General features: G+C 35.9%; 1 protein-coding gene across 5 annotated transcripts; it reads left to right on the forward strand.

The window, feature by feature from the left end:
* LOC144450662 (acetylcholine receptor subunit alpha-like) lies at positions 1-24,136 on the forward strand. Of its 5 annotated transcripts, XM_078141310.1 has the most exons (9): positions 254-305; positions 9,681-9,979; positions 15,908-15,982; positions 17,786-17,922; positions 18,139-18,183; positions 18,662-18,771; positions 19,430-19,629; positions 19,884-20,210; positions 21,347-24,136. In XM_078141310.1, the coding sequence occupies exons 2-9, from the start codon at positions 9,976-9,978 to the stop codon at positions 21,904-21,906; spliced, it is 1,458 nt and encodes a 485-aa protein (XP_077997436.1). In that variant the 5' UTR covers positions 254-305; positions 9,681-9,975; the 3' UTR covers positions 21,907-24,136. The 5 variants fall into 5 exon arrangements, with proteins under 5 accessions (XP_077997433.1, XP_077997434.1, XP_077997436.1 ...); XM_078141307.1 differs by lacking the exons at positions 254-305; positions 9,681-9,979 and adding an exon at positions 1-76; XM_078141308.1 differs by lacking the exon at positions 9,681-9,979 and having other exon boundaries at positions 225-305.

A 24,136-nucleotide genomic window follows, 5' to 3' on the forward strand; every position in this document is an offset into this window, starting at 1 on the left:
ATGCCAACAGGCGGGAGGTGTTTTGTTGGTTGCTACATTATTTACAGGAGTAAAGAAAGCAAAATCTGGTCTCCAGGTAAGTGAGAATGATGATAAATCGTTTCGTGTGAGTGTTAATGATATTCATTGTCTGGCTAATGTAAGTATTAGTTCGGGATCGTGAAACATCGACGTAAATTCTAGAAAGTCTAAAGGTTGTAATTGTGAGATTTAGTCACCTATGCTGTAATATAATCAACTATCTCTAATTTAAGAGAAGGGAGATTACATGAATACAGAACCGGTGATAAATTTACGGACCAAAGGTATGTATATATGAGAATGGCCTGTAGCCAGTAACACTTGAACTTTGAGTCGGAGAATAAGCATGATAATCTCTTTCTAATCTGACAAAGGCGTTCATCATGGTTTCATGCAGTGAGATAATACAGCATACGAAACGCTATAGGAATACAAACTTGCAGTGGTGAATGTTGGGGTGCTAAGATTTAGCCTGTACATATGAAAGCTTTAGATACAGCTCATCTATGCATATTTGGGTTGAAACGAGAAAATGTGTATCTCTTAGTGTTTCGACCGTAACATTTGTATTACTAGACCAGTACTTAGTGGTGTACAAGAACGCATACAACGCTAGCAATCACTGAACAACAGCGCTGCAGTTATACCATTTTGCCAAGTTTGAAAAGACTTCAAGATATGTTAAGGAGATGTTAGCTGGAACTAGTGGTACTTCTTCTTAGCAAGAGTGTATAGACAGTCTTTGAAACCAAACCTATAAACAGTTTACTAATTTTGGGCAAATATTTACGAGAGCTAGAAAAAACAAAATGCTTATTTATTTATTTTAAACCTGAAGTCATTTTATACAATATAGTGTACAAAAGAGTCTTAAAATCTTGTTCATCAAGCTAACCATTTCAAGTTTATCCATCACTGACTAAATTTAACCAGGTAACAAAATATTACAATCATAAACACGGAAAAAGGACGTTCATAACCAAGGCCGTCGTCTTGTTAATTTGACTAAATATGGCTGACTCGAAAGACAGTTTAATTTCAGATTCTGTTAATTGACACAAACAATGATTAACATTGACACCCCTAGTATTCTAAAATAGTTAAAATTAGTTATAAAAGTGTAATAAACAAACGACTCTTCGTATGTAGTAATTAGATTTTAATCACTGTTAGAATAGCTAACAATCTCTTCAGATGAATTATTTGGGTACGTTTTACTACATATTACCGGTATTCACTAAATTATTAGATTGAGTTGCAAAAGAATAGATGGGTGAACTATCGTGAAGACTGAGAGACGGACAGACAGACAGACAGACAGACAGACAGACAGACAGACAGACAGACAGACAGACAGACAGACAGACAGATAGACGGACGGACGGACGGACGGACGAATGGAATTTTGTATACTGGCGATGTCAGTAAGCAACGCTTCCGTATGAAATCAAATACCACCATCTTGTGCAATATACTATATTATTATTCCAAGATGTAAAATAAATAGACCCGGAAGGAATGATTTATATTCCAATTGTCGGTATTATTTCAAATGTCCGTCTTATGAATGTAGCAAATTTGATATGTATTTGTTCTATTATATTCACCTTAGTGGTCAGACACCTGTGGGTATTACACGGCTGGGGTCATACTCTCTAATTCATTAGATTGGTAATTGTAAACTATCTGAATAGATCGGCTTTCAACAAAGTTTCACGATCGGATTTGCAGGTTGTTTTTCAACGTAATTTCTCGCTATGTGGTAAATTCATTTATCGTGTTGTGAAAACAATTCACAAACTGGATATGACATTTTGCTATCCTCGAGGGATTGGGGTGACATTTCAATATTACTTTGGCCGTCATAACTAGCATCTCATTGTGTTAGTATTTTGACAAGTGCACTGTCTATCCTGTAGAAGCAATATTCATCACAATTCCAGAATTTTTGTATGTGTCGAATTACTAGATGTTAGGTATAGTTTTAGGCTGTTTGTGCGATGAGATGTGACAACGTTTATGTGTGGTAGGTAAAATCATAGATAAATACGGTAAATATGACTTTATTGATAAATCTTGGCTAGGGGAGTTCGTACTTACTCAACAAATGCAAATTGATGTATGGAAAGGGAAGAACGCTATTAACGTAGTATATGTATAGGATTTTTTTTTAATCTTTGCTTGTTCAGGAAAATATGATAGTAAAATATTGAGAAAATTAATTATTTCCTAACCGTAGAATAACCTTGGATATAAACTCTCTAAACCATTTTTGTAACTTTGTTCAAGAAAACTCCAACCTCATCAGTTTAAATTCAATTTTTAAAAATCTGGGGTCACCATATACACATTTTTTAAATAGAGGTCAAATTGATATCAAAATTTAATGAATTTAATATGGCCGCCATCCAATATGGCCGCAACCGATTACTTTTTTTAAACTAGATACGGTGAACCCTACCATTTCTCTTATAGTATTTCTAATGGACCAATGACAATATTTGAATAGATTCAGGCATCTGAATGAAACGAGCTTTTTGATGCAATACAGACATTTTTATGTCAACTTATTTTGATCAAAGGTGTCCAACTTGTAAATTTTAATTAGAAGTTTGTTGTATCCATTAGTACTGTAATAGGTTTAAATTATTATTGCATTGGGGCCGCTGTTTTTTGGGTGCGGACCCAAAAATCAATTTGATTGGCTTCATATACTGTGTATGCAAGTATATGTTAAATCAAAGGTAATGCAGTACTGTTCAGGGTGTACAATAGTACGGTTAAGCTATTATATCTGGCAAAACAAATACAGTAAATGTTCCAGCCGCAGCTAGTTGAGATTTAATATACTTAGTATATGTCGTAAACACATTGACACTACAGACAAGCTCCTCTTCACATCTCTTTATTGTGTCATTATGTTATCTGTGATACTTTGATCTATCGTCATATAGGTGTAAATCCTCACGATGTGTGTTTGTTATCTAAACTTGATGCTATAATTTTTTTAAACAATCGTCGTAACATCGCGTCACCACTAACCGCACGATAGTTCATCAAATCTCTGCTTTCTACATGATTTTTTTGGACAAATGGACATAATTTATAGTAAACATATTAAAGCTCATATTTATTTATTTCATTTTAAAATATCATACTTTTCTGTTGATCTACTTACTGAAATATAATAATGCATAAGATGTCAGGGTGTGAATCTCAACTCATTTGTTTAAACTCGTGAATTATGACCTCAATTCCCTAGTGAACTGAATATTCAATCTATAAACGTTAGAAATCAATTATTTAAACAGTTGGGGACAGCTGATCGTATACATGTACACTCACGCAACGAATGGTTGTCTTTCTTTCAAGGAATGTCAAACAGAAGTCTGGTATTGTTTTTTGGTGTTTTAATGACAATAATTTATTATAAATTGACAGACATGTCGCTATTTTAATCTGGTTTTGTGCTTTGGGTTACATGGTGGTCATCTATTGATATGTTGCAAAAATATTTTAGACAGTTCGGTTTATCTGAGACGGTTCAGTCTGTCTGTCTGTCCGCCATATCGAGAGACATGCTTTGTCACTGTACAGGGAATTTAGGTAAGGATCGGGTTTTGATTAATGATTTCTCTTTTGTTTTTTTGTCAGAAGCATTTTTCATTTTCACTTACTGGTATTGTTGTCTTCTTTATTGCACTCCGTTGTATAAGTGTACAGTTGAGTGCACGACACAGAATTTATGCATGAAAAACACTTTTACTGAAAGCTAATCCAAAAACTGCTCTAAACATCCATAACACCGAGTAAACAGAGAGACGAACACACACATTTAAACTACAAATTGTTTTGCGAAAGATTAGATTGCATTTTAATGTATCGTCCTCTTCGCAAAAATGTTAAGCGACTCAAGACTGTTTTGTTCTGTTTCACGTTTTACGAAGAAAGTACTTGTAACTTGATAATCGTAAAGAAAAACACAGATAGTCCGTAAGGATGCAAACGTGTACATTTGTACTTACAATGTAGTTTAAGAAAGTTTCATCAAAACAAAATACAATTACTACTATAACATTAAACCTGACTACGAAAGTCGTCAAAAACAGAGAAATGGCATTCAACACCTATTTGGAAAATAGCGTGGGGGCATGGTTCTTAGACTCAGACGCATTTATTTATAGTTTACAATGCAAATGGTAGTTTCACACCAAAGCTTTTCTCAAACTTGGGTCGTTGATCCATGACGAATAGACTTTAACGCACACTCCGTTGCAAAACAATTTGGTGTTCGATGAGGGACAACTTCTACGAATGCAGTAAATACTGGGATCACGCCAACGTTATTAATTTTGTTAACATTCAACGATTGCTACGAAGACGGTCGACTTGATGGCCTGAAACGCGAAGACGGTCGAATTGATGGCCTGAAACGCGTAGTCGGTCGACTTGATGGCCTGAAACGCGTAGTCGGTCGACTTGATGGCCTGAAACGCGTAGACGGTCGACTTGATGGCCTGAAACGCGAAGTCGGTCGAATTGATGGCCTGAAACGCGTAGTCGGTCGACTTGATGGCCTGAAACGCGCAGTCGGTCGAATTGATGGCCCGAAACGCGAAGTCGGTCGAATTGATGGCCTGAAACGCAAAACTTGCATATACAAAGGTACCCGTCGGTATGTCTGTGTTTTGCTCTTCATAGGAACATTTAAAGTGGTCTCATACTCAGTTTTGTCACAGTGTAATAGTGCTTCAAACTTTCATTTCCAAAGTGGCATTATCTTTACCGAACTTCTCAAATGTTTTACTATTGCATGGTCAAAGCTATAGCTACAAGAGCGTCTCATTTACATTTCTATAAACTGTTTAAACAGGGTTTTTTTCTTTACTTATTGATAAAATTTGTAAAAGTTTTGGCAAGTGTCCAACACATGTTAGTGATTCTAACATTTCTTTTCTTTCACAACTGAAGCCACGACACGTCTTTTAAAGTTATTTTGCTGCAATGGACTTTTGTCATGATCCCTCCAATTCTTTAGATGCAGAAAACCGCTTTGTACATGACATGCTTTGTTGCGTTGGTGGACGCATCTGTTTTGTACTATTTTTTTGCGATCTAGTCGTTTTGCCTTTATACTCAACCGGTCAACCAAATGATCCAAAAGTGTATGGAAAATGAAAAGATAATCCGACTGGAAATACAGGTTCAGGTGTTGAAACAAAGATGTAAACAAGATAGCGGTCAGGATAAGTTTCGGAGACATTAACACTGAATAATGAAATTGTTGAGTCATTGAGGTTAAAAAATTGTATTAGACGAATCGCAACATTAGTACTAGTCATTACATTCGTTTCTAATTTACTGTTCCAAAATATTTCACTCTCCTATTGATTTTTAGAAACATGAACAAAATATTCTCCATGGTAAGTTACGGCGCAGAGAGTAAAACAAACAATACGCGTCGTTTAACATCACAAAAATGTATATTTTTATTCAAATTTTAAAAATACTGATGTATTCATAAATATGACGTAATCTGTAAAATCAATCATTTTCTTTACAAAATACGAAGGGTAACTCATTTTTTAAAGGCAAGTCAAATGATCTTATAAGTAAATCATTTCCTCTACATAAATCGAGTCGTGCAAACTTGGATCTGTTTAAAACTCGAATATTAGAATCTTTGTCCTGCAGTCATAGACATTCTCTCCAATGACATCTATGCTGTAATGTCTGTTATTTACATGCAGGAAATCTCATGTGCCAGTATACTACGGATAACTTTATACTTAGGACAACACAATCCTGTTTCAGTTCAGCTATCCCCTATACATTTGTAAACTTTTATTTTCTTTAAATGACAGAAGTATAATTCAGTGTCTGCCTTGTTTAAATTTGTTATTGATATCTTGAAATAGAAATGGAAAACCTTATAAAATCATTCCAAATGAAAAATTCTCTTTTTTTTCTTCTTCCATATTTCAGTACCACTGTCATAAACTCAAATGTAATAATGGTGAAGATTTTAAAGAACTTCTTTTCAAAGACTGACATTGTTCAAGTAAAAATTGAAAAACGTCAAGAAAAAAAAAACACCAAAATAGATCAGGTGTAATTCACAGTGTTCTCATTGTTTCGTCCAGGGTGGGGTTGTTTTAATTCACATCGTTATCAATTGTTTCATCTTTAGAAACCGAAAAGCAATTTAGACTTCAATGGTTTTATTTAATTGACAATTTTATCGTTTGTTTCATCTATTGAACAACCTAAAGGCAAGTGTTGACTTTTAACGGTTTGATTTAGTTGGTGGTTTATCTTTCGTTTTCATCTAGTCAAAACTGAAAGCAATTTAGATTTTTTAAAAAGATAATATCATCGCGAAGCATTTACTGTCGTCAGTGCTAGTTATTCAATATATACAAAAAAAACATATATTTCGAAGCCACATTAATACAGCACGTTTCATGTTAGCATTCACTGATTATGTTTGAAACCCCACAGCCACACAGAAATCAATAAGAAACCCACATTCTACAAGATCACAATTTCTCGCTATATTTTGTCTGAATGGAATAAAACATACTGTACCTAGACGCAGACATTCGGGAATTAATGTGCTGATGTCTGCATGGTGGAACATCAGTTCCTATCATTTACTAACAATGTGGCAGGAAACTGTATTCATTCAATCTTGCAATCTTATAATGTAGCAGTATGATTTTTTATGCATGGTTGTATCAAACAGAGCCATGAAACACTAACCTGAAACGGGCTGTATGTAGCATGCGCAAAATTCAAATTCGATCATAGTAGCAAATTTCAATCATTTTAAATATTTCCCACAATGTTATTACCCCCCCTCCCCTCCCTCATCAAATTAAATTAAATCAAATTTCAGCCGCAACCAATAATGCTAATACCATGTTGATAGATTTTTTTATTTCAAAATTCAATGAGTTGATGATAAACTGGAATTGTTTTTATATTTTCTTATCTTGTTTTCGACTTTTTATGTTATTTTGTTGAAATATACACATTCACCTTGTGATCAGCACCTATCAGTGTGTCACACAGTACTATCATATTTGTTGCCAAATGACTGTTTACACATGAACATCAAGCCAGTGTACGTGACTGTTTACACATGAACACCAAGCCAGTGTGTATTGTACCACCAATTACTAGTAAAGTAATTCAGCTAATCAGAATAACACAAACGTATCAGGTAAAGTTTTGGCGTGTTTTTCTGCAGATAAAATGAACGGCAAATAGCTAAAGGGAGTAGCTACTAGGCTTTCAAATTAACACCTTCACAGTTTTACTCGGATTGTGGTAGTGCACAAGTGTTTATGGTTCGGTATTGTGAGATTACATATTCAGTTACTATAAAACGTATGCTGGTAAAATGACCCAACCGTCGATAGTCTCAAATTAGACCATATTGATCATGTTGTCGGGACAATCAAAGCTAAACCGTCATTATGCACGTGCCTCCAAGCTGAATTTTCCCTCTTCAAAGATAACGAATGACAAGTGAATGTTGCATGACGTTTCATGTTACACTCAAACTAATACAGCATACGACTGGACTATCGTCCACTCGTACTCCGATACACTATTTAGAACAGATCAGAACGTGTCACTTTTAGCATTCTACTCAGTAAGCGTTGCCAAATAGCACATGTTAAATTTGTAGATCAACAGAGACTAGTGTACGTGTATGAACGGACTTTGTGTGAACCAATACGGACGGGGGGGGCAACGCCACGAGCAATCGTACGGGGAACACTCCGCGCAGACCTCCATACCCAAAATACTGGTATACCACATTTTATGAAAAAAGCAGGCCTTTTCTCATACCAAAAACCTTAAGTCTTTTATATTCTGACACAGTTTGGTCCATTGGTTGAAACCGTGCTTAACATGGATGGAAAACTCTGCAATGTATTTTAAAATACATTTTCTCAAATCTGAGAGCTGTAAAGAATACACCCCCCCCCCGGGGGGATCTAATACAAAAAACAAGAGGTAGAGGGCAAAAGTCCCCGTCAAAATGTTCTACACTGGGTTAAACGTACAACCACACTCATATGTTTTTGCAATGGGTGGTTGGCTGTGCCATATCTTAAACTTCTCACAAAACTGTGGCAATTGCTTACAAGAACATCAATTGCACAAAAGATCTGATTTAATCTCACAGCACGATTATAATGGTCTTTACAAGCGGACAATGCAAAACGGTGATACACAATTTAGACCACGCAGAAAATCAATCATCTAAACTGAGACTAGAAAATCTGTGGTTATGTGCGAAAGTTATTTCATATTGAATAAATGTCAAAGTCCATTGAAATGTGGCTGTCTTTTGACGATTGTTGTACATCATGCATTCTATGCATACTTTGCTTTTTGGAACTTTTCAAAACCTTAAACTCCCGAATTGACTGAACAATACAGCGACTGTCACTTTCTATCGTTTTCCATCCGTTAGAAATTTAGTTGACAAAATCATGAACATAACTATACATAGATCTCCAGGCGAGTCTTTCTTTTAAATGCAGGACGCAAAAACTGTGTAACGAGATACAAACCTGCAAATAATCGCTTTGTCATGAAACACCTTTACAGAGACTAGGAATTCGCGGATAAATTACTCGAGACAAAAGTTAAACGGTCCATAAGTGTTAGCAAGGACCACCAGCTACATGTTCTCCTGGGCGTATGAAAGTATAAGAAGTCTAAATGATGGTTAGACTGCATATTACAACTCATTAGGTGAAGGAGAGAACTATTAATTATGTAAATTATTAACAAAGCACAACCATTAAAATTAAATGAAAATGATTAATTAGAGTACTCAGCCTAGGGTAAATTAATTAGTTTAATTAAATTTTTTTTAATTTAAACAAATGCTAAAATGTGACATTTTGTTTATCTCAATGACCATTTTACTAAATATTTAATTTTACATGGATGAACCCTGAATTATAATTAATAATATTGAAGTGTCCATTAAACTAATAGCATTTGGTCGAATTTCTTTCATTTTTTTTCTTGTCTGTATTACTGTAAGTTTCATTTAATAATGTATTACTTAAAGTGGGTAACGTCCTTCGATCGCGATTGATGTCACTTTTGTGACATGAATGTAGATGAGGTTGTGATGACAGTATTTCATACCGGTATTACGATCCAAAATTTGGTATTTGGTCGACCGACTGTTTCGGCAAAAGTTAAAGGTCAATGAACCTGACTCACAAAGGTCCTGTTAATTTATTAAAATGATGTTATTAATGCTAATTTTAATATAGCGCTTTCCTACACTGTATTTGCAATTATTACCCCTGGCACGGACCTATAGCGGCACATCGGCCAGTTCTACTTCTTCAACTCAATGGAAACCATACAAACTATTGCAAGCTATATGATAAAAATCACACAGCAACCTCTATCCTACCAGGTCCCCGATTATAGAGCTGGGTTGACTGAGGCACACAAGTGTGGTTCAAATCTTGCCCAAGGACTTTAGCCATTCAGAAACAAACGGCAGCGTCGAAGCTGAATCGAATGGTGTTACAAAAGGTTCCCAAATACAGGGAGAAATATAACTTTAACGTTGTGAGAAGTTACTTACGTTGCGGTATTTTTGATATCTTCAGCAATCATGCTTGACTGACATTTGTTATGTCACGTGATGGTGAGTTACATCATTACATGGAGATGATATGATGACGTCGTTTTCCTGCATCAATTACACACGTATATGAAAACAAAATACTATATGAATAAACCACCGAGAGATTACACAGTAAATTGATTACAAGGCTGTGAGTCTGGCAAACCGTATATCTTTGTCTATCTGAAGCTGTGCATCTAATTCCCGAGTGTAAGACTAAGACTATCACATTGCCGACAGTGCCGTCGATGTCACGTCATCCCGATCACATCTAGATTATGGGTACGTAAAGACTGTTTACGACATATCATTGGTACAACCTTTGAAGTTCTATAGTGGTCTGAGGTACAATAGGTTTATTGAATCTTTATATTGTTTTGTAAAACGCTTCTCTTCAAATTTTAAACGTATGGAAGTTGGTTATGAACTGAAGAATATTATTCAGTTGGCTATCATACAGACAGACGGACGGACGGACGGACGGACGGACGGACGGACGGACGGACGGACGGACAGACATACAGACAGACATACAGACAGACAGACAGACAGACAGACAGACAGACAGACAGACAGACAGACAGAATTTTGGACATAGAAGTGAAAGACAAGCGAGTAGACACTGTCAGATATACATAAATAGAACAATATAGCACCCCCCCCCCATGGTGTCATGATCAGATACACAGAAAGATAGAGGGAGAGAAATGTACACACAGATAGAGAGAAATAAAGAGAGATAGAGAAAGTGTAAGACAGTGACAGAAATAGAGAGACAGAGTTGAAGCTAAACAGGGACACTGAAGAATAGATATAATGTATGTAATGTTGTCATAGCAATGCATTGTGACATTAAAAAATCAAATTATAGAGAATGTGTTTAATTTACTAAAATTAAAAATTCTATGTATGCCATATCAAGCGTGTTCTGTTTTGCTGACTGTGATGTCTATATGGTTCTAAAGAATGAAAATATTAATCAGCTTCAGTCACCACCTAATTAACTTTCCATATATACTTTTTTTAAATTGGATATACTAGTTGTACATATTACAAAAAAGTGTCAACTCGCCCTTGTTAATCATTATTACAAAGTAGATACGGTAAGATATTCAATACTCTCATTTTTTGTGACGTTACTCTAAAAAGACATTTTTTTTATTTTTGAGTCAATTATTTCATTGCACACTGTGCGTCTTGAGTAATTATCTACAATAACGTCACATCCGGGGTATTGACCGAGGTCATCGTTTGGGACACAAATAGTCATAAAACTGGACAATATCCATGGTTACGGTTCTTCCAACAAATCCACATATTCTTTAATACATGATTAATTTTCTGAATAGTTCATGACCTAAATAGTTTTTATTCTCAAACAAAGAGAACAAAAAGGAAAGGAAAGGAGTGAGATAAAGGAACTAAGAACTACATTTGAACGATTTTTCCCGAGGGAAAGAATATTTTTTTAAAAGATAAATATGAGGCATTCTTCTTACATATCATACATGTATTCATTACTGGATTTCAAACGTGCATGTATTACTGAATTGCACTGGCTGCCACAGTACTGAATTACATCAGGTTGGCTGGCTGGCTGGCTGGCTGGCTGGCTACATCCGGGCTACCACAATATTGGATTTCAAACATGCATGGAGTTCTAAATATCACGAGCTGTCACCCAGCTGAGTTGCACCTGTCTGACTGCCTGCAACAATACTGAATTTCATATGTGTGTACAGTGCCGAATTGCACTCCTATAGCAGTTTACTGCTCCACTGTAATATAACAGCAGCTCATGCAACCATGTTGTCAAAACTGCGTGGGTGATGACTGAAAATAATTCCGATTGATGAAAGCTATTCCCCGGGGCTATAGTTATATTCTACGTCCTAGCCATCTATCAGACCGGTCAATGAGCTATGACATTGTACCGATAAATACCAATACAGTCAGCAAATCAATAATAATACTCAGATGTATTGTACGAAATTCTGACACTGTGTGTGTATAGAGCTATGTAATACACATTGGTCACTATAATCTCATCTCCAAGATAAGTCAACTACAATGTGCCCTACAATCACATTAAAGATTTCTTTTCGTAAAGTTCATCGACATACCTGTACGTTTAATTCATGAAACTGTTTAAGGCAATACTGAATTTAATTTGTCAAGACAAGAAAACGACCTATCTAGGTCACCGTTCCTCTACATATATGTATTTACGTCGCGTCTTTAATTAGTCACCACTTCGACTGATGTCATAAATACATTTATATACGCTAGATTTAATAGCCTGTGGGTTTTTTCTTCACCTGTGATGAAATTTAATACAGTTTTGAAGCGTCAAATTTTGATAGAGAAACATTTCGCGAACTATTTTTTTTTCAAACTCCGAACATATCAGATAGTTTGTGTTCACCTACAAATCAATCACAAATCTTATCAACGTTAAAGGTCCAGGTTTCAATTCAGTGTTATTTTACTTGAAGTAAGGATTGCATAGAACAATTCTTATGTTCAATTGTTTGTGTACACCTTAATGTTGTCGATCAAAATCTGAACTAGACTGTGAATTTTTTTTACGATATACGTGCAACGTAGAACGGTATAGGAAGTCGATAGTTTCTATGTATCTGTGTTGTTGTTGTTGTTGTTGTTGTTGTTGTTGTTGTTGTTTTCGTTTTCGTTTTCGTTGTCATCGTCTTTGTTTTTGCATTATCATAAAAACATGTCCATCCCGGGAACACACATTGTGTTCGAGAAATCAATTTTTCCGAGCTCGACAATTTGTGTATAAAACACCCGATTGACTTCGTTTCAGTATGATTTCTCCAGCTGCCAGTCAGCGCTAATCGTTTTACTCCTCACTGCACATAGTATGGCCTGAGGCATAGTGCCCGAAGTCGTTGTTTAATCCGACTTGTTTTGTAATAAACAATATTGAAAGTTTATTAATGACATAAAAATATATGACTCTAATTCCGTATACAAACATTGCCTGTTATGCCATTTCCTCTGCACACGAACTCTAATTGAATGTGCATATATGTTTACAAGCGATGGTGGCCTGAACACTGACACGCTTAATTGTTCAAATTGTTGAGTTTTGTGAAGGTTATAGTAAACCACTTGTGAGTGTAATTCAATAGGTTGTTTGGGATGAATCCACCATGTCAAGGGGATCATCTAGTATTATTGTAAGATCAATTGTCAACAGCAAGACTTGAATGTATATCATTCCATCGTCGTAAACTAACGAGCCTTTTACGGTTACCGTAAAAAAGTAGAAATGTGTTATAAAACAGTGAGAACATACCCTGACTCTGAAGTTTTTACATTGTGTCATATATTGTGTCATGTCATGGACACAGGATCCCAGGAGGCTTGTCACATGTACAGGCGCTGTTGACCATGCCTGTAGAGGGCCTACCACAGCCCTGTTACAGACTTGATAATTGTTAGTTGTGTATTAGTGAGATCTCAATACTAACAACGTCGACTGAAATCGCTTCAGTTAGGCAATACATACTTAGTATTTGATATGAAGCACATGTATACTCTCCTAGTTGGTATAGATATGATATCAAAGTTTCACACTTGTATAATCATATCCTGACAAAATATATGTACCCAGAAATGACGTCAGATGCTTCATGCATCGTGACGTTGTACCTAGAGATTCAAGAACAAATTCCAGTCTGTTCATGCAAAACAGCTTTTGCAGCTGTTCGTAGATCATTCCCTTTCTGATGATTACACTTTCGTGTCTCTTTTCAAAATTCTTCCTATCCTTCACATTTTGGGATTATATGAAGGAAACAGATGGACGGTGTTAATCGGATGTTCCGATAGGTGGTAGATATTTCGTTGTGTACGCAGCTGGGATATTTCCATCAAGCAATCCAGGGTTCTGTGTTGACGACTTGGACATGAAATATACCGTATGAAGCTTGTTAGAAATCGCTGAAAGTTCGATGTGCCTTGGGAGATAGAGTATGTACTGAGTCAGCAATTTCTAAGGCTGAATGTGAAACTTTAGGAGATAACAGGATGTAAAATAACGGTAATAAATACCCAACTCATGAGGCAGGTGCCTTCCTGATGTAATGACACGGATAAATGTTACTGCAAATATGTCGTACATCTATCATGTATACGTCTCTATATTATCCGTATGCTAAGGCCTACAAAATTTTGTGGTTCGGATTACGCTTAATTTTAAAATAGGTGGGCTAGGTAGATTTGTTTTCATGTGTGTGTGTCTAGTTAAGGTAGTTATGTTTTCCGTTGTTTTCCATATGGTCTCTATGTTATTGGTTTCTTCCCATCAAGATGTACAACCATTACAGATTGGAAGAACAGTTTTATATTGTCTTTTTAAGTTGATATCAGTTTCCACATCCACTATTTCTCGCGAAACTTCGCAATTTTCCGTGATTCGTAAAAAAATGTTTAGGGTCGGCAGAGAAAGACTAGATGGAACCAAACACTTTTTCAGGCCAATTTCATTTGCCCATACAAAAGAACATCGCCAAACACTGTCTAATTCCCAAAAGAAACATTGTGAATAAGTTGCTGATATTGCCCCGCATTTGTTAAACTGTGGGCAACATTAAAGTTGTCTATGCTGTCATACTAAGCTTGGCTAATAGTGAAAAACATTTGACGGATAACTTATACGGCGTACAACATCTGTTTCTTGAAGCCTGGGGGTTCTATTATATTCTATTATGTGTACTTTAACTTATATACTCTATACGGTTGATGTAACGAACCTTTGATATCGCTATAATTACAGTTCTCACTGTTCATTTAACAAATTGTTAAACAACTTACGTAATACACAAACGTTGCACCATAAAAGCAGGACAATTTGAATAATTATTTTTTCCCAAACGAACACATTAATGATTGAGTTTCATAACAATAGACATTCAAAAAGTACGAGGTATTTATTTGATCGATTGGTATCTTCGTAACCACAGCACAATCGTATTATTTTTATTTATATGTCAAATAATGTCATCACCATTTTCATATAGCACTGGACCGCCCCTCTGCATTTTAATATTATCCAACATCTTTATCGCAATAACTGAGTCTCTCTTTTACTATTGATCCAGCGTTGAAAGCTAAACACGTTTTAATCATAAAATATATAAATAATTAATTATCATTGTGTATTAATTATTTAAGACGGCAGAAATTTGACTGTAGGTTAAACATATGAATAAGTAGAAGGGACAAGGAATGCATAAGAAATACACATAACAGACAGACATCGATGAGTTGAAAGTGTGAACACCAATGTCTGATATTGGATGTGTTAATCATCACTACAAGGATATGTCACATAGGGAATATTAAATTTTCGGCCCTTTTTGGCAAATCTTGCCCAAGCTGTTAAACGAACTATCAAGATGAGTGAGCCTGATCACAAGGTTTCATGTTCAGAGACACGACAAGATGACACACATACATTATATACAAAAGTGTTGACTCTCTCAGTTGGCTACTGACCACAGATTTTGTTTGAACTTCAATACCTCATGTCTATTGTAAGTGTAGTAGTATGTGTGCTGTTACTGCTTATATCATTAACTAAATAAAGAGTTGACACTGTATATGTGATGCTTTCGTGTTATCTTCATGGTGTCTATCTCAACACAAAACCTTGTGATCAGGCTCACTGATCTTGATAGTTCGTTTAATTGGGCAAGCTTCTCCGAAAAGAACTGTGACGCTTTTGGACGTGAAAACAACTGGGAATTAGGTGATGAAAAGTCATTTCCCCATCTCTGCTGTTTAAGGAGCCAATTAAGAAATACTTGAGACTATACCTCAAGGATTTGATGAATTTCAGCAATTTTAGACATTTTTGTTGTCATGTCTTTTTGAGTTTCTGTGACTTTAGTATTGTGATGGGTATGAAAGATAAGAATGATAATATGATATGCTGTTTTTCTTGTGTTCTCGTAAATAGTGTCATTCTAAACGAGTTTTCAAAGTTCACTTAATGTAAACAAATTAAAGATATATTCTAAATTAGTACGTGTTGTACTCTTGGTAGCTGCGAAGCTTTGTATGATATATACATCTTTCTTTTATAAATTTAAAATGCATACTTACTAGATAGCATGTTTTATCTACCCACCTTTCTTTATCTCTTCATACTTGACCTGTTTTTATTGTTATTATTTTCAGACGGTCCTCACATTCGTTTAATGATGTGCTCCGCTGTATTGTTAATATTCTTTGCACTGTGTGCATCGTCTGAAGGTAGGTCACATGTTTTTTTTATGTTCATGTCATGATATATGTGGTTGTAGATAAGTGTTTTTATGTAATGAATATTGGTGGCGTGTGGCATTCGCGTGTTTGTGTTCACGTGTTTGTGTTCGGTCGGTCTGTTAGAGTATGATACATTCTTTACGGGGTTGTTTCACTTTCCAGAAAGATGGTTCCAATTTCAATGGCAAGCTACTGTTCTGTTCTTAATTACCCACGAGTTGATTTGATTCCCCGTATTTTCACATTAAGTTGTGTTGACCTTATTTCCATGGTAGTAAAGGTATGATAAGAATTTTGGCCTTGATATGTTCTTACATTTGACTTGACTTACATTTGGGTTATTTTGATATGAATACCAACACTTCTTTGGTGGCTGACCAAATATTAAGCATATTCACGTGCGTGTAAGAGTCAAAAATGGGTGAAATGAAAAAAAAAAAGTTGGATAAGATTTGTTCAAGCTTAAGCATCGTGTATATTTCAATTGATCTGATATATTTCACCTAACAACATTAAAGTCGTATCAATATTTCAACAAGAAAACTGCTAATCGTTCTAAATCAGTATTTCGATTTTGAAAAATTGCAAACCCCCCCCCCCCTCCAAATGGCAACTTTTAGGATAAATTTAAACAGAAAGAATGTGATGGTCATGCTAATTTCAATACTTTGATATTGAACCAATGTATTTAGTCAAATTTCAGGATATATATGCCAAACACATTCCCACCATACCTATAATTGGGACGTACTACTGTCACGGTGATAACAAACTAGATTTTTTTTATTACCGTGAGAGTAGTACGTCACAATAATAGGAATGGCGGGAATGTGTTTGACATATCTTTCACATTCCCTTGGTAACCTATCAAGTATTTGGTCAATGATATGTACTTAGCCGCACACAACGAGTTAAAGTTTTGTAGTTTTCCTTCCGACAATTCTCGAAATAAGCAGACGATTAAAATAATCGCAATACTGAAATATGATATAGAATATTGGTAAAACATAAATCATGAGGATTAGATTCATATTTTTACGGCGGTGCTGTCAGACTGCTAAACATTTGACTGTTTAAATAAATAAAGTGGTCGGCTGCAAATCTTTGGTTTGTTTATTTAATAAGTGATCCGAACGATATCAATTCTAACTTAACATACCGTGACTATTTTTTAGAGAAGTGCGACACATTTCTCGTGGAAACGTGCCATTTTAAACAGTTTTGGAGGAAATAGAACCTATGGAGCCATCTTGTCGCAAGGATGTTATATATCACTGACAACTAATGTTTAATATTCCGGATTATGAAATTAAGTCTGTGTGTTTGTTTGTTGTTCTTGACTCGTACGTTCAAGTTCAAAAGACAAGACTAGATCTGGAGTCGGAGTCATACATTGCGAAGTACTTTGTTCGAATTTGTTCTCTTGAACGAGATTCACAATACTGTTCACAGGAAATATTCTGATATATTTCTCTCATTTGCAATTCACTCAAATTTCATTGCGCCCTACTCCCACACCCAACAGATATTCAACAATTGTCCAAAAACCCTTTTATATATTAATTATTTTTAGCCCCAAGGTTTACATTAATGAACAAACAAACGTGAGACTGAGATGTTTTGAGTAAAAAATGTGAAAATAAAAATAAGTTTGTGCACTAAAATTGGCTGGAAAACTAAGGCTTTTAATTCCAATACGCCACGTTTTTATCGTCTGTGTACAGAAGATATTCGAAACAATATGTACGGATATGTCAATAACTCATTAAATTTATTGTCTTTCTACATAAGCTGTTTCAAGTACAAACCAAGCACGTCTACTACGTGACCTCTTCGCCGACTACAATCCAATGATTCGACCCGTCTACAACCACACTACAGTAACAGACGTACACATGATTCTAATTCTGGCTACAGTTATTGATATGGTAAGTTTGGGCGTTGGTGGCGCTGTTATGTCTGTCGGAAAGGCTAACCCTGAGGGCAGTATCAATTTGTATCAGTAACAGACTCTAAAAGGTCTACCATTTACACGGTTTACAAGATGTGCTAGTGAAAGGCTGTGAAAGATACTTTACTTCTATGTTATTGCTAATGTCTCTGCTGGTTAAGGTTGTAAATATAAACTAATTTTATTATTTCAGGATGAACGAAATCAACTATTAATCAGCAACACGTGGGCCTCCTTGGTGAGTACCCTACATAATTATACAGACAGACGGACGGACGGACGGACGGACAGACAGACAGACAGACAGACAGACAGACAGACAGACAGACAGACAGACAGACAGACAGACAGACAGACAGACAGACAGACAGACAGACAGACAGACAGACAGACAGACAGACAGACTGACTGACTGACTGACTGATTATGACATGTGATAAGATACATAATGACTTTATTACACTAATAATCACTACACTGTGTGATCTTGCATTTATTGTTCATCCATTTCTTCTTCAAACAGCTACATGAACTGAAAGATTCGTCGTTGGTGGCGTCTCTGTTAGCAATGAGCTAAAACATTGTAATAAACGATTTACTGAGTCAAAGTACACAGAGACGATTATTTCAGTCTAACAGCGACAGTACTTTCTCCCTTTGATGAAAGGAACTGTTAAACAAAATAATAACTACATTCTTGTCTGTCGTTGCCATAGGAATGGACCGACGAATTTCTGCGGTGGAACCCGGATGATTATGGCGGAGTCGACAGTATCAAAGTTACTTCTCAAAATGTGTGGTTGCCAGATGTCGTACTGTATAACAAGTAAGACAAATCTTTGAGTCAGTTATTGACTTCGCTAAATTGACCAATTTAAAAACGCATAAATATGCGGAGCCCACTTTCATGACTTTTATGATGAATAGAGAACTTGCAAACCCCCCATGTTGAATGTTGCATCATGGGAAATGTGATAATAAATACTAATCAATAGGGAACTTGCAATCCAGACTGAGCATGCTCAGACGCAAAGGACTATGGGAGTATATGTGGTTATCGTAATACCTAATCTGAAGCTACCAATAAAAAACCTCCCACAATAGTCAGGGTAAACTATGAAGTGACCATTCGCGGTTGCAAACAATGTAACAGTAATGTTTACAATACCAATTTCATTAGTATTTATTATCACATTTCCCATGATGCAACATTCAACATGGCTTCCCGATTAGTATTGTAAACAATGTTGATACTTTGTTTGTAACCACAAATAAGGTTTATTTTATCAGTAGCTCCAGATTAGGTATTATGATAACCACAGATAATCCCATAGTCCTTTGCGTCTGAGCATGCTCAGTCTGGATTGCAACTTCCCTATAGGTATATAATAATTACTATCATACTCGCTGTTACGTCAGAGTCTTTACTGAAAATGAATGAAAATTATTCAATTACAATTCAACATATTTTATTCTTCCCCCAGTGCTGACGAATACAAGAATTTTCTAATAAAACAGTTGGTAATAGTGTACAGTGATGGATTGGTTTTATGGGCGGCTCCTGTCATCTTCAAGAGTTCGTGTTCCGTTGATGTCACACACTTTCCATTTGATGTTCAAAACTGTTCGATGAAATTTGGTCCTTGGCAACACGTAGGAGCTGAAGTTTATATGCATGGATCATGTAAGATGTGTTACATAATTAGAGAAAGAGAGAGAGAGAGAGACAGAGAGAGAGAGAGAGAGAGAGAGAGAGAGAGAGAGAGAGAGAGAGAGAGAGAGAGAGAGAGAGAGAGAGAGAGAGGGGGGGAGCGAGAGAGAGGGGGCTAGGGAGACAGACAGACAGACAGACAGACAGACAGACAGACAGACAGACAGACAGACAGACAATCGAAACATGGTTCTTGAATAATGATTACATATTCATTTATTATACAGTTGACGAAGGGACATATGAAAGTGACGGTCAGTGGGATCTAGTTGATATGGACGCCACACCCCATGTTGAAGTCTATCCCGACCACCCCGAGGTGACCTACACAGACGTTGTCTACCACGTGATACTAAAAAGAAGACCGTTTTATTTCATAATGAACTTATTGCTTCCAAATGCTTTATTTACGATCGTCACTATCACAGTATTTTACCTTCCTCCTGAGTCAGGCGAGAAAATCAGTTTAAGTATCACTATACTTTTAGCATTGACTGTGTTCCAGTTGGTGTTAGCAGACTTTATGCCACCGTCTAGTTATCTACCATTCCTAGGTAAGTTTTCAAATAGCATTTACTGTCTGTCTTCCTTTACAATCTTAAGGCATCTTTAGACATCCTTAGTCGCCCCCTCCTTAGCTCCACGTATTATGATTAAAGAATGTATGTATATCATGTAGCGCCTGTAACAACATATATACATACACATATATGCACACGTAGCAACATATATACATACACGTATATACACCTGTACCAACATATATACATACACGTATATGCACCTGTAGCCACATATATACATACACGTATATATACGCACACGTAGCTACATATGTGCATACACGTATATACACCTGTAGCAACATATATATACATACACGTATGTGGACCTGTAGCCACATATATACATACACGTATATGCACACGTAGCAACATATATACATACACGTATATGCACCTGTAGCCACATATGCAACATATATACATACACGTATATGCACACATAGCAACATGTGTATCCGTGTACACATATCACCGTCAATACACCATCAATGCATAATGTATGCATCATCGGTGGCGATATGGCCCTAACAGATAATACTATCACGAACCAAACTAGTTGCAAAATTATGAAAGCTTAGTGGATTGTTTTTGATGGTTTTTGTTTCAATATTTATATTTTCATGAAACACCAATACTTTCTAAATATGAATAGGTATTACTGCACACAGCCAAGGTAAACACAATAAGGACAGCAGAGCAAGTATAGCACATCTGCTTCGTCTCTTCTGGAAGTACCAAGCTCCACTGTCCTATTACACGTGTCCTGCCATTTATTGTCTAAAATATTTAATGTAAACAATACAAGAGTCATGACAGGGAGTTATTATGTCCTTTGACCAATGATCAATATGAATTCTACTTATGTGAGAAATTTATATTGTGTTCTTAACTGGATTAAGGAGTCATGATAACCCCAAGCAGATGTCTGACCCTGAGTACAGTTCATTGACCCTACATTTTGTAAATCAATCAAAGTAAGGCATACTATGGACAAAATATGGAATTTATTACAATTACGAAAATGTCATCGGTAAGAAATGTATATAATTATGTACCACTTTCAATGCATATTATGGGATATAATAGTTACTTAAATATATCTCGCTCTCTTTTTTTCTTCTTAGGATATTATTTCGTCGTCGTTATGATATTAGTGTGTCTTTCTCTCGTCTCCTCTGTCATTGTCGTCAACTTACATTTCGGTAATACCGACGATGACGGTATGCCTCGATGGGTGAGGAGACTTTTCATCGATTCCTTGGCTGTCAAGCTAAATGTCTACAAGCAACCTCTTGAGCCATCTTGCCTGTCGAACATTTCTACCAATCGCCTGGAAGAACTCAAACGGGCACCGAGTTACATGCGTTCAGCACACATAAGTAACGGAGATGTTTTGATACCTCTTATGGCAAAACACAACACAGACGGACAGTTTGCCAACGATCGCAGCGTACCGAGAAAAATTCGAATTAATCCCTGTGATGAGAGTGAAATCATTATTGACCTCCTGTCGGAGTTAAAAGGTGTTGCGAAATATCATGACATGAAGAGAAAAGAAGAAATTATTAAAAAGGACTGGAAAATAGTTGCCATGGTTATGGATAAGCTTATGCTATATGTATATTGTTTAGGAAGTGTGATAGCAACTATTGTTTTTGCGGTCCAAATGTTTTCAACCATGTAATAATGTGCTTACTTTCTGATTTATGATAGCTTCGTTAACAACTATATTCTACTCTACCGGAAGTGGTGCGCAGACGACAGTCCCAACAAACTAAAAACATTACCTGTAACCTAGCGTAATTGTGCGAGTGCTTTGTTGGTGTACACCATGACATCGACTACTAGTAACTGTGATACGTTTTGAATATGAACTTTGTTTCGAAGATGAACTTTCCAGAGGTAGCGTTTTGTAAAGCGCAATAGTTGTCCTGAGCGCAGTCGCAGAAACATTTGTTTACGACACTGTTTTTAACCCGATGTTATCGTACCGGAACTTTCCATTCTGAAGAGAAATATAGAAGATGTTGATTTTAGACACGGAATAACTTGGGATGTAAGTCATGTGATTACACAGGGAAATATCACAACAAATTTCGCAAATTCTAGTAAACGGGCTGCAAGACTGTGAAGATATTCGGCTACTTCGATTGATGGAACTCTCTAACTTTTATCCCAATCACTAAGCAGTTCAAAAGTCAATTTATGTTTAATTGTGTGTTTGTTTGTTTGCCTTCTCCTCTTGAATATTGAATATTGAACATCTAGCTTTAGCAAGCCGATCGAGTCAAGGAAACTGACACACTAGGACACCTTATATATAATATTCTAGAATTACCTTTGACCTCAACAAGTCAGTATATATCTACATACATAATTCAAGTTAAGTTTCTGACGAATATGGAGCTCTGAAAGTAACAATTAAATCTAAATGTCGTCAGATGAACAATTTACAAGTTAAGCATTTACACTCTTGCAAATAATTCGTGATATGCATTTAAACTTCATTGATTTCAGCATGGACAACCTTACGTCAAATTTTAAAATGCTATGACTGTTTCAAACATAAATATTTGGTTTAATTTTTACATAAGATTTACAGGTTTATACCAGAGTGGAAAAGGAGACATGTAGAAAATGATGTTAATTTGTGACTGGGCACCACAACTGGGCACCAGGGCAATTGTTCTCACTACTAGAAATGCCATTCTACTTCGTGCTAGGGAGTCAAAGTATCACTTTGCATCTTGGGTAAAAAGTCAACAACTACTAAACTACGCCATAGACCCTCCACCCACGAGGGTCTATGACTACGCATAGTTAATAGTGCACATTTTCCTTTCTGCATTGATTCTTTAATAGCTATTGTAAAGACCTAGTTGAGTGGTTGTTTAGTTTGTTTACCTTACCTGAACCCCACGACAATGACCATCGTGACTGTTGCCTGTACGAATCTAGTATTCTGGTTACGTCCTGATGATTGTTGGGACAGCTATCATCTCGATCGAAAGTGAATGATAGCGATTCCTAAGATTCGTTCAAGTGGTAAAATTTATTTTTCCTTCTCAGAATGACTAGTCGTGTCACTTTTTTAAACACTAATTCCGTCCAGCTCCTTTCAACGAGATACCACCGATATGTCCGTCGATATCCTTTTAAAATTACGGATCAAAATCGATGTTTGTATTTATTAGAAAAAAAACTCAACTATCAGCATTATAACTTAAACTGAGATATCTTAAATCGGTGACATAATGATGACATCACCAATGACGTCATCAATCACCTGTCATTTGAAAAAATACTCAATTCTAATTCATTCTACATCAGTAATTACAAATAAAATACTTAACGTAGAATGCGTCTCGGAAATAACTTAACTGTTCTTTGTTTAAGAAAACCTAAAAGGTCAAAATGACGTCAAAATTAAACCATTTTTGAGTGAAATATGATTACTCTGTTAAATCTATATGGGAAAATTATAGATTGTCGATATCCGGGAAAAGCAAGACGCTGTACTCCAAAATAATTTATTAACAGGATAAAAGGACCCGGAAAAAGTTTTTATAGGGCAAAATTCTAGATACATTGATCCCCGAGATGCATTCTACCTTAATCTAACATTCAATTATACCAAAGTGTTTAAATATATTTGAATTATACGTAATTTTCTAAATCATCTAACAATTATTTAGTTTTACATTGTACAAGGTTTCGTAATATTGAGGCGAGATTTACATAAATTTAAGGAATACACTTAATGAATTACATGCTAACCTACAGAGCAAATAAAATCCGACGACAAACGGGTATATACAGATTAAATATTTAGTTTATTTGTTTATCATATGTTTGCATTTCACTAATATGTTATTATACGTCTTTTATTGAGTAAACATTACATTTTGTCAACT

The sequence above is a fragment of the Glandiceps talaboti genome, chromosome 20 (assembly GCF_964340395.1).
Source record: "Glandiceps talaboti chromosome 20, keGlaTala1.1, whole genome shotgun sequence".
NCBI classification, from domain to species: domain Eukaryota; kingdom Metazoa; phylum Hemichordata; class Enteropneusta; family Spengelidae; genus Glandiceps; species Glandiceps talaboti.